The 19,716-nt window shown below is 34.1% G+C and overlaps 1 protein-coding gene across 6 annotated transcripts in view; it reads left to right on the forward strand.

The window, feature by feature from the left end:
• The window catches only part of LOC126612388 (NEDD8-conjugating enzyme Ubc12-like), a 118,435-nt gene that overhangs the window by 42,122 nt on the left and 56,597 nt on the right, over positions 1-19,716 (forward strand). The window contains exons 5-6 of one of the 6 annotated variants that reach the window (XR_007619032.1): positions 19,483-19,550; positions 19,637-19,711. The exons of 2 other annotated variants lie outside the window; for them this stretch is intronic. Coding sequence is in view for 3 of the 4 variants with exons in the window: in XM_050280796.1 (XP_050136753.1) it covers positions 19,483-19,531 (49 nt within the window). In the remaining variant the exon portion in view is untranslated. Of the gene's footprint in view, positions 1-19,333; positions 19,353-19,482; positions 19,551-19,636; positions 19,712-19,716 lie in introns of those variants that run through there. 3 more of the 6 variants (XM_050280796.1, XM_050280800.1, XM_050280802.1) reach the window with 3 other exon arrangements.

Below are 19,716 nucleotides of genomic sequence, written 5' to 3' on the forward strand. Positions count from 1 at the left end.
TTCCAATTGAGGAGTAAGGAGGAGGTGGGTCCCAGTGATCCTGCCAATGGGTGTAGGATTTTCTCCCTTCCTATTACCATCCCATTACATCCCCTCCTCTCACTCTTCTTTTTGCATTATTTTCTATATAAAATTTTCAAGACAAGATATAAACATGGCGTAATTGCAACCGTTTAAATAAGAGGTGATGGAAGGGGGAGAGATTAGGAGGGGAGTTCCTACTCCATAAAACTTGGACTCAGCAAATGTCACGCCTGTACAACAATTGTTGATGGCAGATCACCGACTGCTTAGAAGCCGGACTTGTCTTTGTTTTGTAGGCTCAGGCGCAGACTGCGTGTCTGGCTCTGATATGGACAAGGATTGTCTGCCCTCCATTTCCAGTGCCCTCCTGTTTGTGTAATCACGGTTAAGCCACGTCAACATTTTATATTACTATTCATTTTTGTCTTATTATATATATAAAAAAAACAATATAAAATGTTGACGTGGCTTAACCATGACCACACAAAACAGAAGAGCACGGGGAGGGCATCAGAAGTGGAGGGCAGACAATCCTTATCCCTCTGATATGCCATGCTGCAGGCTATAGATGTCCTAAACCCTTTTTTTGGAGCTTTGTTTTTTAAGAAAACTAATGAAATGTTTGAAAACTTTGAGTTTTAATCATAAAGACAAAATAGAAGGTAAAATAAATAATATCATAATTGATATTTTAGTGTAAAAATGTAATTTTTCGTTAAAATATACAGTACCGAGAGGTTTTCTCTAAAATTTGTTTGTTTTTGTTGTTTGGGGGTAGGGGTAGACACCCCCTAGCTAAGACTAAGACTGGACAATATCAGCTTTTGTCCTACGATTTTGGTACGATGTAGGCAGCTTATCTCCTCAGACCATGACCTCGTTGCTTTGGTCTGTGGCTGATGGGTGGACACGTCCAATTGATACATTACAATGGCCGTGATTTCGTTCACCTGCCAAAAGATTTTGCATCTATGGAGTTGCTTTTTTATTTTTTGGAAGGAAAAGTCGACATCATTAACTTGAAAAATTATAAAGAGTTATAACGAAAAGATCATAGTACTGTTTATTTTAACGAGAATTCACATTGTTATACTAAAAAGTCAAACTTGATACTATTTATTTTACCCTTTATTTTGTCCTTATCGTTAAAACTCAAAGTTTTCAAGTCATTTTCATTAGTTTTCCTAAAATTATATTGTTTGTTGAATGAGAAGGTCCAGAATAACATTTGGAGGCTCCTCAATCCAAACTACAAGCCTAAACAAGAAACATGTTTAATAGCCGATCCTTGGCATAAGGTCATGCTTGGAAAGACCTTTAGGAGTGGTTTGGGAGTGAGGTGCTTAAAAAAAAAACACTCATGAAAAAAAGCTGTAAGGGTTTTAGGTGTTTGGTAAACTAAAAAAAAAGGCTTATTTTGGAAGCTGCTGTGAGAATAAGCTGAAATCAAAGAAAAAAGCTAAAGCAGCTATTTACAGCTTTGGAAAACTAGTTTTTTTTCAAAGAACACAGAGTTACAGTGCTCCTTTAATGAAAATACCCACTATCAGACTGCTTTTTTTCTTTCCAAAAGCACTTTTACAAAAAAATTTACCAAACACTCGGCTGATTTATTTCACAGCCGCTTATTCTCACAGCAGCTTTTTGTCAAAGCACAACAATACCAAATCAGCCCTTAGTTACACTGAGCCACCTAAGACTAAAGGATTTCGAGTGTTCAAACTGGAGTGTGATATTGATGCTGGTCCACAATGGATGGAGGTTGTTGAACTTGGTGGTCGGGTATTATTTGTGAGCAACCACCATTCCGCCGTATATTGTACTCTATGGTCAAAAGGTAGAAAAAAAAAATATTTATTTTGACTTTGATTACTCGTGTTATGACTCAACCGGATGTAACTATGGAATATTTTCCTTCACAAATAAGAGTATTAGGCATTTTAGTTGCCCCAAAAGTCGTTCTTGGTCGCAGTTGTATACCACATCTTTATGGTTCGTACCCGATCTTTGATAGGCTAGTTTAATTAAATTTTGTTTTGTTTCCTTTTTTAGTTGGAAATATTTGCTTTTTTATTCTTATTCTTATGAAAATCGTTTACTTCTCATACTTATATGCACTTAATACATATATAACTAATGTGAATATATGTATTTAATACAATCTCTTTTATAAGCTAGATAAATTTAGAGCATCTAGATATTATATTAATTTGCATGGTTGATCTTATAATCCTTGTGCGGTATAAATAAAAAGTGTATATGTACAATCGTGAAAGTCGAATTGTGATGGTCCCGAGCTACATGAAACAAAATAATAAAATTCTAGACAAACTGTATATATGTGACCGGATTAAAATATAGAATACAGTAGCGTTTAGTACAATGCAAAAACGTCAAAGAGCCTTGCACTCTGTTCTAGCAAAACCATTCCTGATTTCATATATAAAATGAGGTACATGAGAGATGTAGTCTTCGTACTCTTTTCTAGCAGCCAAACATACAAAAATGGACTTAAATTAATGAGATCCCAACAAAAGTAGGCTTTTTAGCTAAAATGATCACTGAGATTTGCATAACTCATCACTTTGATATCTAAGATTTGAAATCAATAGAAGTGGTCTTTGAGTTTGTCCACAAGCAATCATTTTGGTCATTCCATGAAAAATTGTGTTAAATAAGGAGCAAAATGACAAAAATACCCTCAATTTAATGAACAATGACCAAATGATTTGACAAAAAGTAAGGGTATTTTTGTCATTTTAGCATTATTTAATGAATTTTTTTCATGAAATGACCAAAATGATTGATGGTAGACAAACTCATGGACCACTTTTATTGATTTCAAATTTCAAGGACCAAAGTGAGAAGTTATACAAATTTCATAGACCATTTTGGCTAAAAAGCCACGAAAGTATTAGGCAGGATAGAGATCGCATTTACATAATTATATGTGTGATTTAGTACCGAGTAGGCATGCATCCCATTGTCCAATTAAAGCACAGCTTAAATTTTGAAAGAGAAATGATAAAGCAATAGAAATTCCAATTCACACCTAAATAAGGAGATCATCATTCGCCATTATTTATACCGAGCGAAGAGAGACTTACTTGCATATTAAACGTTAAGATGTCATTAGTTATAATAGTATTTTGAATTAATTACATATTATTTTGTTGTTTAATTTTTCTTCACGATAATAAATAATTGGTTTGAGATCTCACAACAGCGACATCGATCATGGCAATTTAAATTTGCGTACCTGTAGTAATGTTATGTATTATGCATTGATATATATATACACACAAACACACACGCACACATATATATGTGCATATATATATATATATATATACATATATATTCATATGCAATTGCAATTTTGTGTAAATAATTGAGAGATGAAGTCATTATTTGCTGTTTTGAGGATCATGTATATATTCATATACAATTGCAATTTTGTATAAATAGTGCAACCTTGATGGATAATGTTACTGTTTTTGTGTAATTTTTCTTAGCCTCCGTCTGACTAACACCTAGTGCAACCTTGATGGATAATGTTACTGTTTTGTGTAAATGTAATGATAATCATGTTTCATATAGTCTATTTTCCTAACAAAGAGTCTATTTTCCTAACAAAGACATATCAAACACTGCAAGAAAACACGGCTACTGGGACAATATTTTATGCGAAGCCCAACAATTGTAACATTAGATCATGAAACATCGTTTCACCTATTGAGCGTAACTTGCACCTGGAAATCGCCATGCTAGGCTCAGTAACCATTTGGATTATAGGTCTCATTCTGTCGCAGTTTTCGATATGCCTAAAAGTACGACAATACAGATAAATAGGATTTACCATTATAGTAATAACTAATCTCCGAGCTCAAAGACAAAAACCAAGACAACATCAAATTGTCGAGAAAATTTTCAGTGTCATGAGAATATGTCAAGTACACTAAGTGTTGAATACGTAAAAAAAATTTAACAATTTATATTATAACACTTTGTATCCTGTGCCGTTTTCGTGACACACTGAACACTTCCTCTGAAATGGGCACATTGAACACTTCCTCCAAAATGCCAGCTAATGACTTACCTAGACGTGAGAAGAACTCGTTGAGTTCTCCTAACAAGTCTCCAAGACCAAACCCCCGATCATATACCAAACCTAAAACTAGAAGATGGAATTCAGTACACACAATCTATCTAATGGAACTGTTAACTACGTTGCAAAAGATAAAAGATTAGTTCAAAAGAAGATGATATAGAGAGAAACAAGAGAGAGATTGAAAAGGAAAAATGAAAGCTCTTGAATTGATTGATCTTTATGATACAATAGGTCTAGCATAATATGCAAACACACATTACACCAAATGTTATAATGCAATTCGTAGATTCTTTTTTTTTTTTTAAGTTTCCAACTAATTGAGTTATTACATTTTGTTGTACCAAACATTGTTCCTGATAGATTTTTAAAAATCTCTCCAAATTATCATGTGTGTTATGATGGATAAAATTGTAATAGGAGAACTGTCAAAATCGTAATTGGAGATTGAATTTAACAATGTATTTAAGGAGACAATTATACCATATATACTTAAACAAAGTTGAATTGAAATCCAAATTTCCAATTGAGGTGTGAAGAGGAGGTGGGAGGAGGAGGTTGGCTACACGTTTTTTTGTTTTTCTATTTTCATTTTTTGTTTATCCAAAGGGGTACAAAACAGGTCATGGCCCGGAGAGGACAAAGACGACGTTCTCGGCTCCCGGTTCAATGCCGCCTCATACGCCTTTTTTTTTTCTTTTCTTTTCTCTATTTTTTCAGGAATTGCTTTCAATAACAACACCAAGCATGCTCCAACAATTTTGGTCTAGCAATAGGTGGCTGCTTCGTTGTTTTGGTTTGTATTGTGGGAGAGCAAGGTGCCGGCCAAATGTGAGGGAGAAGCTGGAGCTTGGTTTGCAAGAATAGTAGATATGTTGGTGTTCGGTTAGAGAGATAAGAATGATTAAAATTTTAATCATTAAATTAATTTAATGTTGTTTAATATATACCCCTCTTACGATTTTCAGTGTTTTAACAAAACTCCCTAGATTTTAAGAAGAGAAATTTTATTTGAGCTCAAATAACTTCATATGACTTAAAACCAACTTTAAATGTGGATTGTTTTTTTGTTATTTTTTTGTTTGTAATTATTTCATAATTATCATCAAGTAAAAGTTGGAATTAACAACAAAACTAAAATTTATGAATAAACTCACATTTAGTAATCAAACCTACTTCGCTCAATATTTATCATATGTTTTCTAGTGTGTTAATATTGCCTACGAAAATATGTTGTTTCGACTTTCATGGCTGGTCTTATGATATTTGTTTATGCAAAGGAATCTGGAATGTTCGAGTTCAAATTTCTCTTTCCATAAGTTAAGTGAATTTAGAGCATATCCAAATATGTTATTTCAACTTGCATGATTGGTCTTACAATTCTTGTACGACATAATAAAACGTGCACATGTACAATTGCGAAAATCGAACTTGTAATGCGCACGAGCACATGAACAAAAACAGTAAGATTTTGCGTAAATTGTATATACGTGACTGAGTTAAAAAATCTAGGCCAGAGCTAGGCTTTTGACAAACGAGAATTAACTTTTCATTTTTATAATTGAGTAGACAACTATCAGAAATCAAACCATTTTGGTATCCGAATAAGTTGGGTGCATACTTTGAAAAAATTTATATCAGAAATTCCTAGTTATCAGAATTGCAAAATGCCATTCTGACTTTCATTTTAACTTTTGAAAAAACATTCAGATTCAAAATATTTGTGTACAGATTCAAAAAATTTATTGTCGAAAATTAGAAATCCATTCCGACTTAACTCCTAGTTGAATCTTATTATTTAAATCATAAAGATATCATAAGAGTTGAACTCTAGCTTACCTGAAATAAATAATTTCATCTTTATCACAAACCGAATGTTGTATCCACCATTAGCTATTCATGGTTGGAACATAAAAAAAAATAGAGATAATTAGTAAGTGATAATCATTGGACACGAACAATTCATAAGTTAGTTATCATTATCCATTCTATTTACGGAGCTATTTTCCTCTTGTTTGTCTTGTATGCCTGTTATTCTTACTGTAGAACCACTGGAGGATGGGGAGGGGAATGGTCAGCAAGGTCAACAAGTAAGCCGCGATCAACAGGGGCGGGGCGACCGTGGCTGTCATCAACAAGCACGCGGTCGTCGTAGACGAGATCAACAAGATGTCGGCAAGGGTGGCAAAAAGCGGGAGTTGTTGCTGAACCGAAAATCAAATTCACCACAACAACAGTATGGTTTAGGGCTTAAATGTTTTTCAATGCTTCTTTATAGCATTGTCTATTTTACTAATTACAGCTACCGCAACCATCACGTCCCCCATAGAATACCTTCATACACAGCTCCATCTCTAATATAATTATGGTGGCAATCATTCATTGATTTAGGTCAAAAATCATCCCAAAAAATAGTCATGTTCTTAGGAATAGGATGCATCAAGGAAGCAACAGAGATATTTTTATGGGCTCTAGGTATTTATTTACATATTATTATAGATCTCGAATGCATAATGTGCGTTTTTTTACCCTAGTATGTTGTTCCTACTACCTGATTTCCTTTGTCTTATTATTTAGACATAGTAGAGCCCTAAGTTTTCTGGATTTTGCCCTAGGGATAAATGCTGTAATTCTAATGCATTTTATAAAATTAACGGACAGTGGAAAAAATCTGAAAGATTATGAATATGCATTATTCGGGCTTTCAATTACAACTTGCATGTCTCTACTTTTATTTAAAAGTGATCAGGAGACTGTAATTGAAGGGATTGAGAATCCATAGACCTTTTTTCATTTTTAGGTGTATCATATATTTTCTCATTATTAGGGTTGCGAATTAAAATGGTACATATTAAAAATAAAAACATTATGATACACCTAAAAATGAAAAGAAAAACAAAGTTTTGTGGATTCACAATCCCTTCAATTACATTCTCCTAATGACTTTTAAATAAAAATAGAGAAATGCAAGTTGTAATTGAAAGAACGAATAATGCATATTCATAACCTTAAAGATTTTTTCCACCGTCCATCAATTTTATAAAACGCACTGGAATTACAGCATATATCCCTAAGGCAGAATCCAGAAAACTTAGGGCTCCACTATGTCTCAAAAATAAGACATAGGAAATCAGGTAGTAGGAACAACATACTAGGGTAAAAACACAAATTATGCATTCGGGATCTATAATATTTTGTAAATAAAGACCCAGAGCCTATAAAAATATCTCTATTGCTTCCCTGATGCATCTTATTCCTAAGAACTTGACAATGTTTGGGGTGATTTTTTACTTAAATCGACAAATGATCTCCACCATAATTATATCACAAATCACATATTGAACTGTGGTACAAAGGTAATCTATAGGGGACGTGATGGCCGCGAAAGCTAGAATTAATAAAATAGATGGTGCTATAAAGAAGCATTGAAAGACATGGAAGCATACTGTTGCGGTGGTGAATTTGATTTCCGGTTCAGCAACAGCTCCCACTTCTTGACCACTGCCGCCAATATCTTGTTCAGCAATTGGTCCCCTTCTTGACCACTGTTGTCGACATATCATAAAGGATCCTGAAAGAGTCCGCATACCATTAATCCTGTTATTTTTGTGCTCTGCATTTTTTTTTTCACCGACTTTAAATTTCTTATCACACTAGCAAATCTTATACATAAATCTTAAAAGAAATTACAAATTATTGAGTCTAGGATCAACAGAAGCAATTACGACATTTCAGATATGGGATAAAATACATTTTCATAGTTGGAAAATGATGCTAAAGCCTCTTGTGTTTCAGAAGGAAGTATATCCTTGCAGTGATGAGAGTTAGGAGGAATTGAGAAGGGAGAGAGAGTGAGGCGTGAAGATTGCAGAATGAATTGGGAAAAGATGAGGGTCTCAAGGAAGTATGAAATGATTTGGAATTGGGAAGGTGGTAGTGTTATTATATAGTGTTAGAGAAGCGAAAGGTTTTAGGGTTTTCATGTCTCAAATTACCTGACTCTCACTTCCCAAATTAACCTTGTAATGACCTATGAATATCCGCTAAAATATGTTGTGTGATCGCATAATTTGGCATGAGTAGTGGGGATACCTTGGTAAAAGAAAAGAGGTGAGGTTGGTAGGTGAGAGTAATGGGGATATCTTATTCAGTACGTACTATTTTGTTGTTTTTTTTATCTACTGCATTATTCACATCAATGCGTTTCGGGTTGGAAAGATAGAGAGGAGAGGGCTCGGCCTTGTTAGTTGTCACCATCCCAGAAACAAGCCCTTCACTTTCTGGGGCACATGAAAGTTGCATAGCATACAAACCCCCAATAGACATGCCCATTCAATTCAACTTTTTGTCCTCTCTCTTCCTCTCTGGTAACCTAGCTACATCCATTGTATTTTTTCAGTTTGCTTGCTCAATTGCTTTCTAGGAAGAAATTAAACATTCGATCAACAAGGAAAGTAATAATAATGATTTGTAGATGAAGGTCATCTCATATCTGTCCATCTTCTTTCTTGTGCCTAGAGCTTGCACCCACCTCAGTATATCAACATATCGAGGACTAGCGAGTAGCGCGTACTGATGACTAATTACATGTTCGATTGAAATTTCTTTTCATTAAGATCAATGAAACAAGATGTATCTCTAGACCATCCATAACCGAAATGCAAAGTAAATCAAAGCTCTTATATCTGGGTTCAATCTTTTTATTGTTGGGAACACAAATCGGTCTTCAAAATATGTTAATTACTTGATCATATTTTCCTTATAATTTTGGGGTATTTTGATATGGGTCCAAAGTAACTAAAAATTGGACCTATTTCAAAAGTCAAAAGTCACTAAAAATTAGACCTATTTCAAAAATATGTTTATAAAATTGGACCTATTTCTAATTTTCCCTATAATTTTTCAGTTTTCAGGCTAATAATATAATAAGCATTCTTCATTACACATTGAAAATGCTAATTTACTTATTGTCTTCCATTTTTTTTAGTGTCAAAGCGTAATTAAAATTGTAAATTTAATTCTCGTTTGTCAACAGCCTAGCCTAGGATTTAGCCAACTGGTTTCACACTAACGACCTCAACAATTTGGAAGATATTTGAGAATATGTATTCTAATTTATTGGAAGGTATCTCTATGGTTTAACACCGTCAACTTATTGGAAGATATTTTTATGCTCCCGGTGAATTAGCTCTATTTTCCAAATTTTGCAGCTATGTCAAGAGAAGGAGAAAATGGTATTGATTCCCCTCGATTATAGGAAATTAAACAGAGAGTAAATGGTAAGTTTTTTTTTCTTCAAAATAAATAATTAAATGCATAAACATAACCAAAATTACAGAATCACGTAATTTGAATTGAATAAAAACTGTTATTAGTACTTCAAAAATCTTATTCTACATTCTTCACAAATATATATATATATATATATTTTAATCATAAAAAATTTGGAATGAAAAATATAATTTGTGGAGTGCTAATAACAATTTACATTTTTAATTTATAGCTCTTTCTTACTCGTTCTTTTTATTTCTTTCAAAATCTGTATGCTATTTTTTTATTTATTTCTTTTTCATTATTTTTCCCTCCTCATGTGCCATATTCAGTTTTTCTCTCCCAAATATGAAATCTAGAATGGTTGACTGCTATTATTATTATTTTTTAGCACATCGATTTATTTTTAGAGTGTTGATAGACCAACTTCATTGTTCTATTTTTCCAGCAACATTCTAATTTCACTCACCTTAAAAAATTAAAAAATTGAAATGTTATTTTCTCACCCTTTATTATTTCTAAAGTAACCTTTAATATATATTAAAAATTTTATACATTTTTTTTAATCTATCCCATCCTTAATCGCAACACCACATTCACGGTGCAGCCGAAGCCCCAACCCGCCTGCCCACTCATCCCCATCTCGCAACCCATCCACCACCACCTCTCAATAATCAATATCTTTGTCCCCTACCCACCACCACACTCTCTCCTGATACCTACCCCTCTGCCACCGAAACATGTCCCCTTTTCACGCCATAACCAAATCCTTCTCCAACTACATGGCAAACCCATAATAATTACTCTAGATAGCCCCCAACCCCTATCCTCATTTGGGATTTCAATGAATGTCATCCAACCTAAACCCTAGAACCCAACAATTTTTTTTTGGTTCAAATATGTGGGTGTTCAAAAGTTTCTCCATTGAAGTGGTTATAGTAGTTGATGGTGGCGCATATTTACATGTCAGCTGCCCAATTATAAACAAGGGTTTAAAAGTATTTTTCTAAAATGAATATATGTCAATAACATTTTGATTACAAGGTGGGTGAAAAATGGGGTGAGTTTAGTAGCACTCTATTTTTATACTAAATGGAGGGGAGTTTGGCTAAACCACACAATGATCAACCTAATTTGGCATCAAATTCACCATCCACGCAATTCGGACCTAAAACATCTTACTTATGATGAATATCACCAAATCATAATACTGAGTGGCTGATTGACTGTTATTTAAATTAAACAAGTAACCTATACTTCCCATAAATGTAGGAAAATGGTTTTGAAGAATCCGATGCATAGGATAGAAGCATGATGGGACTTGAACTCACAAGTTCTTTATGACGCATGACTAGGATTTAATAACCACCTTGCAAGGATTTTTAGGGTTTGGCCTGAGTAGATCAGGGATTTTACTTGATGTAATCAAAATTTGTAACTAAACACCAGTTGAAATCTGTGAGGGTGTTGGCAACCGGCAATATCTTCAATTTCGATAAACAACACTCAAGTCATAGAATTAGCCGACCAATGAGCACTTTCAATTTAGATAAACAGCATTGCTTTGAGACGGACTGATTATCTAAGTCTCTGTCAGCAAATAATCTCTAAGTACTTGTTGGAATAGGTCATCTTATTAGTCTAAAATTTCATCAACTAATGATAGCTCGATCAAGAAATGAAAGCAAGCACGCGAAATTATGTACAATCTTTTATTACATTCTTATTTTATTGATTACATTCCTATTTTGTTTGTGCTTACGAAAATGGCATATCCCGTTGACGGTAGAGTCGAAACCGAAACTGCATGGTTAATCGCTGAAAGATGTTTTCTTGTGTGGAAGAAATTTCATGAAAATTATAGCAGTCGGTATGGAACTAGTCGTAGGAAAAGTGCACTTACTAGTTACTAATATGATAAAAATTTTGAGTTTTGCATTAGGCAAATATAGAGATGCTCAGACAAAAGCGGTGAAAATTTATCAAGGTGACACAAATATTGGGGATGAGGTAAAAAATTTTCTAATTTTTTTATTAGCACCTACTTTTATTTTTTTTGAAATAATTAATTTTTTTCCCACTTTATTTGTTTTAGTTGATGCAAGCAAACAGTTGGTACCTAATTTTGCCCAAATTCATCACAAGGTTCAACCATCACAAATGTTGGAAAGTTGTGAAAATTTTGCCTTAAATACTGAATTATTAAGCTTGTTTCTAATGTTGTTCCCAAAAGATGACGCTAAGAGGTGAGGCTGACAGGGAGAGTGGTTCATTTTATAGATGTCAAGTTGAGTATGCAAGGAACTTGAGATTGATAAAAAAGATCGAAAAGCTATGTTCATGAAGGTTGACGACAAAGCATCACCAAACACACAAGCTTTTTGAAGGCACAAATGAAGGAAAGTGACAAGAAGAAGAAATCTTTTCCATGATGACGGACATGGCATCTCGAATCTTAGTGAAGACGAACCTAGCACCACAAATTGGTCTGGGTACATATAATTATCAGGTTATCTTATTAGATTTTTAAGATATACTCGTTTTTATTTGAGAAATAGAATTTAATTATAATGTTTCATTGATTTATGAAAAAATAAAAATTAACAAAGCACTTTAATTAAATATAATAGAACTATATATTAAACAAATAAATCTCGAATAGTTACAAAAATGTCCTTTAATATTTACTCCTCATTATTTGGGCTTTAATTAATATAATCGCAGATTGCATCCGCTATATTAATTGAACATAGCACCAATTAATTTACTTTTGCTCCTTATATTGTTCTTTTGCACTTTCCGAATTTACAGTTTTGCGAATTAAATCTTTGAAAATCTATATGCGTAGGTTTGAATCCCCAAGCATGTCGTAGGTTTGGGATATGTCACTTGCGTTCGAGTTCAAATCTTTTTTCTCATAAGTTAGATGAAAGTGGAGTATTCCCCAACTTGCATGGTCGGTCTTATAATTCTTGTGCGACATAAATAAAAAAGTGTACATGTATAATTGTGTATTAAAGTCAATTTTGATGCTCCCAAGCTACATGAATAAAAAAGGTTACACCATTCACAGACTGTACATACATCATTGGATTTAGATTCATTGTCTCTGTTAGACTAAAAACTTGAGGGTTTTAGAAAATTGGAGGTCTTGTGCGGTAACACTACATGCACCATCCTACTTAAGTTAGGGAAAATAATACTGGTTTTTTGGATATTCAGGATAGAACTACCTGCAACTTAGCCGGGAGGCAGGAAATGGGTTTTTGGATATTTAGGGTGTGTGAATAGTTGAATAGAGAATACTTTATTGTACCGCAAACATAAATTGATAACCAAGTGTTATTATATAAGTAATTGAGCACTTCAAAATGATTTTTTGTATAATATGATATTTAGTATGCCAGACCGTGTTTTTCATACAATGAAAATTTTATGTGGCATGGTTACGTTTTTGTGACATGGCGGTTCCGTAAATGAATCCAGAGGACATAGAAAAAAAAAAATGAAACGAAAGAATCCGAAGTCCCACGTCTAAAAGTGGACACATCAGCACTCTCAACTCAGTGGGTAACCAGAGGTTTAGTCAGCTATGACTGCCCACTAGGTCTCTTGACTTGGGCTGGATCTTGTAAAAAGTTGATGGGCCTCAACGTGGGTTATCTCAAAGCTTTCACACAACGGTACTTGAGAAAATAAAAGGTTAGGATTAGATGCAACATGCATGTTTGTAACTCAAGTGATTGATCTAAGTTCTATGTTATTTTTTTATGAAACATGGTGTGGCTAAGGTAGCTAGAGTAATGTACGAACATTGTTCTCGTTATATTTTCAATAATATCTCCAAGTTAGCACGTGTGTTATAACGGATAAAATCGTAATAAGAGAACAGTCAAAATCATAATAGGAGATGGAATTTAAGAATGTTTTTAAGGAGACAATAATACCATATCTACTTGAACAAGGTTGAATTGAATTCCAGATTTCCAATTGAGGAGTGAAGAGGAGGTGGTACCTAGTGACCCTGTCAATGGGTGTAAAACTTGGGAAATTGACCATCTCCGGATTTCTTTCACCGACTTCACTAAATCAATAAATTTGGATCCTTGAAATTTGATTTAACGGTTAAAGTTATTATAACTTTTAAAGGAATCTCCAGTTTTTAACCGTTTGATCAAATTTCAAGATCCGAATTTATTGATTGGGTGGAGGGGTAGGTACCCTCTAGCTAAGACTGGACAAGATCAGCTTATCTCCTACGATTTTGGTACGATGTAGGCAGCTTATCTCCTCAGACTATGACCTCAGGTCTGTGGCTGATGGGTGGAGACGTCCAATCGGTACAAATTAATTGATTATGATGGATCAATAGTAGAGCATTACAATAGCTGTGATTTCGTTCACCTAGCAAAGGATTCTGCATTTATGGAGTTGTTTATGATTTTTCATAAGAAAAATTAAAATAAAATTAAAAAAAATAATAATAATGAAAAAAAAAACAAATAAAGCCGTAGTGAAAGATACTACAAAAAGATAAAAAGGTAATTTTAGTCGGACCTGGATTCTCTCCGAGGCAAACCCTCGGGATCTTGCTGAGCGACAAACACTACAAACAGGGAGTTCCTTTTAAAGTTAAAATAATTGTAACCGTTGAATTGAAATTGAATGACCCATGTTTGTCTCTCAGCATGATCCCTAGGGTTTGCCTCAGAGGATCCAGTTCCATTTTAATCACCATTCCGCCGTTATATAGTATCCTATGGCCAGAAGGTTGAGAGAAACAATATTTATTTTACCTTTGATTACCTGATTTATGACTCAACCGGATGTGATTTTGGAGTATTTTCCTTCACAAATAAGAGAATTAGGCATTTTAGTTGCCCCAAGAGTCGTTCTTGATCCCAGTTGCATACTGCACCTGTATGGTTCGTACCTAATCTTTGATAGGTTAGTTTAATTAAATTTTGTTTTGTTTCCCTTTTTTAGTTGGAAAGATTTGCTTTTTTATTTTTTTTTTATAAAAGTTGTTTACTTCTCATACAGTCATACTTATATGCACTTAATACATATATAAATCATGTGAACATGCATATTTAATATAATTACTACATTTAATCATTCATGAACGGAACATAACTACATTGGGATCAAATTATATAAAATAGATTTAATGTCGTGTGGAGTCTTGATTCAATAACTTTTTATTATTGTAGCAAGACGTCAATATAATGATAATCCCGTTTCATATAGTCCATTTTCCTAACAAAGACATATCAAACACTGCATGAAAAAACGGCTACTGGGATACCATGTCATTTTCCTGACACTGAACACTTCCTTTGAAATGGGCACACCGAACACTTCCTCCAAAAATGCCAAAATGCCAACCAATATGTTACCTAGATGTGAGAAGAATTCGTTGAGTTCTCCTAACAAGTCTCCAAGACCAAGCTCTCGGTCACAGACCAAACCTAAAAGGCTAAAACTAGAAGATGAAATTCAGTACTCACGATCTATCTTGTGGAACTGTTAGCTACATTGCAAAAAATGAAAGATTAGTTCAAAAGAAGATGATATAGAGAGAGATTGAAGGCTCTTGAATTGATTGATGTCTCTGATACAATAGGTCTAGCATAATACACAAACACACATTACACCAAATGTTCTAATGCAATTTGTAGATTTTTTTTTTAACTTTTCAACTAATTAAGTTATTACATGGGAACTTTAACGAAAAGCTTACAGTATTGTTCACTTTAACGAAAAATCACATTTTTACACTAAAAAGTCAATCATGTTACTATTCGTTGTACCCTTTGTTTTATTTTTATATTAAAACTCAAAATTTTCAAACTTGTTTCATTAGTTTTCTTTTATTACATTTTGTTATACCAAACATTGTTCTTGCTAGATTTTCAAAAATCTCTACAAGTTATCATGTGTGTTATGATGGATAAAATTGTAATAGGAGAACAGTCAAAATCGTAATCGGAGATTGAATTTAACAATGTTTTTGACGAGACAATAATACCATATATACTTAAAAAAAGTTGAATTGAAATCCCAATTTCCAACTGAGGTGTGAGGAGGAGGTTGGCCACTTGTTTTTTGTTTTTCTATTTTCATTTTCTGTTTGTCCAAATGGGTACAAAACAGGTCATGGCCCGGAGATGACAAACACGACGATCTCGGGTTCCGATTCAGTGCCGCCTCATACGGCTTTTTTTTTTTGGGAATTGTTTTCAATAACAACACCAAGCCTGCTCCAACAATTTTGGTCTAGCAATAGGTGGCTGCTTCGCTGTTTTGGTTTGTATTGTGAGAGAGCAAGGTGCCGGGCAAATGTGAGGGAGAAGCTGGTGTTTGGTTTGCAAGAATAGTAGATATGTTGGTGTTAATATTGCCTGCGAAAATATGTTGTTTCGACTTGTATGGTCGGTCTTACGATATTTGTTTATGTAAATGAGTCTGGAATGTTCGAGTTCAAAATTTTCTTTCCACAAGTCAATTGAATTTAGAGCATATCTAAATATGTTGTTTCAACTTGTATGACCAGTCTTATGATTCTTGTACGACACAAAAAAAGCGTGCACATGTACAATTGTGAAAGTCAAACTTGTGATGCACACTAGCTACATGAATAAAAATAGTAACATTTTGCGTAAAATGTATACTTGTGACCGAGTTTAAAAATCTAGCTAGTCTACATACTTGCATGACTACATGGACAAAAACAGTAAGAGTATCCATAAAATGTATAAAGTTGATTGCAAAAGGAATGCAAGGGTATAATGATATTTTGCGTAAATATATATTCATATATTAGAGGATGGGACATAAATAGGAAAATTAAAAAGTTCCACTATTTTTATTTTATTTTTCAAATTAAGAAGCTTCTGGTTGCTTCGTCAAGGTAGTCTATTTTTTTGGAGTCCAAAAAGACTTACCGAGTTATTTTAGCCTCCATAGCCATTATTGTGTATGCACAAGCGTCAAAAATTGAACAGAGGACATTACCGTGTGAAACATTGAAGATTGATTGTGGTCAACGAATACCATATAGGGAAAGAATTGTGTAGTCCTAATTATCTTCCTCGGACACTTACCTGAGCTTCTGTTCTTATCCGTTTGATAAAAATCCCATGGTCGTAATATAAAGATCAAAGTTAAAATTGAAAATATAATTTTTTTTCTTTTAGATGGAAGTTTCCTGCATGTTTCACTTCCCCTCTTTACTTTACGTCTCAATATCCTCCAGCAATTATTCAGCAGCCATGGATGAGAGGGAGAGATAGAGATCGAGACGGGCTATATTTAAGGGTGAGAATGAAACTCAAGATGTTGAATACTTAATTAAATAAGGGGTACCCTTAAATAAACTACAAGTCCATCGTTGGTTGAATTGAATGCTTGAATTTAGGCGAACTGTTATGTCTTCGGGCCATTGGGGCCAAGCCCGTCTAAGCTTAATTGTTGCTTATAGATAATTATTTGTAAAAATCGTGTTTATTAATTAGCATATATGCTTCATGTATTCTTGGAACAATATGGGTTCACAATTTTAGTTCCATAGCTTTGAATACAAAATGATACGACAAATTCAAAAACTAGTTCCCGTTGTTACACTCGTGTAACTTTATTAACAAAAAAGAAAAACATCAACCTTGCTTTATGAAACTGGCGGGGTGAGCTAGACCAGAGTAAATGAGCATCCAACCATAGCTTAATCCGAGCGACGCCATTTTTGTCTCTGACTTGACGGGTCATAGACTGTATTCTGTGTTACAGTTGCATCCCAAACTTGTTATATGAGAATAGTACGATATTTATTATTTCGATAAACTCGTTTTCGAGTTGCATATTAATTGGTTCCTCCCATAGGCTCTGTTTACTTCTCTTCCAACCCAAAACCCAGCAAAAGGCCAAAAATTTCAGTGGGTATATATGTTCCATGCTGGGTCTACAACATCTCACATCGATCAACAGAGAGAAAGTGATATGCCTTATATATACATGTTCACCTCCATTTACTACGAGACCTTTTGAAACCTCACTGGCTTCGAAGTTCATCGAAACTCCGAAGTTAAATGAGTTCGAGCGAGAACAATCCAAAGATGGATGATCCACTAAGAAGTTTTTGTGTTTTTCCATAAACAAAATCGTGCAAGCTGAGCCTAAAGCAGATAATATCGTGCTACGATAAAATCAGTCTGGAATGAGACAGGGTCTGCGTTGCCGTGCTTGGTGTGTACTGAGGGGAGAAGTGCTGGGTCTGCGTTGTCGACACACCATCACAATATTTCAGTAATTTTCTGGGTCACCAAAATTATTGTATATATCTAATTTTAAATTGACTTGGTCGTTGCTTCGTCTTACACACCAGTCCAAAAACCAGGCTAATTTGGTAAATTCATCAAAACCAGAAGCAGCAGAAAAGCCAGCCTCTTCCCTTCCCTCCCAAGCCCACTTAAACACCATGACCCAACCACTCCCACCCTCACCAGAGAAAAATGCGTGACAGAGTCCTTACCATAGGTAAATGAAAGTTGTGGCCCTCCCTCAGCCTGCGGTCAATCAGTCATAGCTTGTCACATCTTTCATAAGTTCATAGGTTCAACTGGCGTTTCCAAAAAAAAAATGTGGAAACAAAGAATTTTGTTATTGCCAGAATCCAAATAAAGGTTTTACATATAATATTATTGTTTGTGTCAAACGATTATCACTTACTAATTATCTCCACTTCTTAAAGTTTCAAAGCTCATTTGATATCTTAATGATTTAAATAATAAGATTCAACTAGGGGTCCAAGTCGGAATGAGATTTAAATTTTTGACAATAAATTTTTTTGAATCTCTACACAAAAATTTCGAATTTGATGTTTTTTCAAAAGTTGAAATGAAAATTTGAATGGATTGAGAGATTCTGATAACTAGGAATTTTCGATATAATCTTTTTTTCAAAGTGTGCACCTAACTTATGTCGATACCAACATGTTTTGATTTCTGATAGTTTTCTATTAAATTATAAAATGTGTTGTCAACTCTGTATTTTAGTTTTAGATATAGTTTGTTCATTGATTTTTATATTAATCATACTTGTAAAATATGTTGTTTCGACTTGCACGGTCGATCTTATGATATTTGCTTATGCAAAGAAATCTTGAACATTCGAGTTCAAATTTCTCTTTCCACAAGTTAAGTGAATTTAGAACATATCCAAATATGTTATTTCAACTTGCATGACCGATCTTATGATTCTTGTACGATACATGAAAAAAAACAGTAACATTTTGCGTAAAATGTATATAAGTGACCGGGTTTAAAAATTTAGCTTCTTTACATACTTGCATGACTACATGGACAAAAACAGTAATAGTATCGATAAAATGTATAAAGTTAATTGCAAAAGGAATGAAAGGGCATAATGGTATTCTGGATATCAGTGGACTGAGAGGGATAGTGGTTGGTGGGATTAAGTTTTAGGTTAAGGAGGTTTTGCACCAGTATACAGTTGCGGTCACAATGGCTACATGTTTTTTGATTTTCTTTTTCCTTTTTTATTTGTCCAAAGGAATTTTTAGTACCCATTCCTACCAGCTGCTGCGTTTGAAATCCTATATTTACAGCTATAGTCACTCACTCACTCCCTCCCTCCCTTCTCTCTTACTCACTCCCTCTATCTCATTCCTTTGTCCCTCGTCTCTGTAAACTCGCTCCCTCTATCTCCTTCCTCTCTCCCTCTCTCCCACTAGAATTACAACATTTATCCCCAGACAAAATCCAGAAAACTTAGAGCTCTACTATGTCTCAAAAATAAAATAAAAAAGGAAAGCAAGAATGCGAAATTATGTACAATCTTTTATTACATTCTTATTTAATTGATTACATTCCTATGTTGTTTGTGCTTACGAAAAGGCATATCCCGTTGAAGGTAGGGTCGAAACCGAAACTGCATGGTTAATCGCTAAAAGATGTTTTCTTGTGCCGAAGAAATTTCATGAAATTATAGCAGTCGGTATGGAACTAGTCGTAGGAAAAGTGCACTTACTAGTATGATAAAAAATTTGAGTTTTGCATTAGGCAGTTGTTGAGATGCTCAGACAAAAGCGGTGAAAAATTATCAAGGTGACACAAATAATGGGGATGAGGTAACAATTTTCTATTTTTTTTTTTTGTCAGCACCTACTTTTATTTTTTTGAGATAATTATTTTTTTCCCACTTTATTTGTTTTAGTTGATGCGAGCAAACAGTTGGTACCTAATTTTGCCCAAATTCATCACAAGGTTCAACCATCACAAATGTTGGAAGGTTGT

Source organism: Malus sylvestris, chromosome 17 (genome assembly GCF_916048215.2).
Source record: "Malus sylvestris chromosome 17, drMalSylv7.2, whole genome shotgun sequence".
Classification (NCBI taxonomy): Eukaryota; Viridiplantae; Streptophyta; class Magnoliopsida; order Rosales; family Rosaceae; genus Malus; species Malus sylvestris.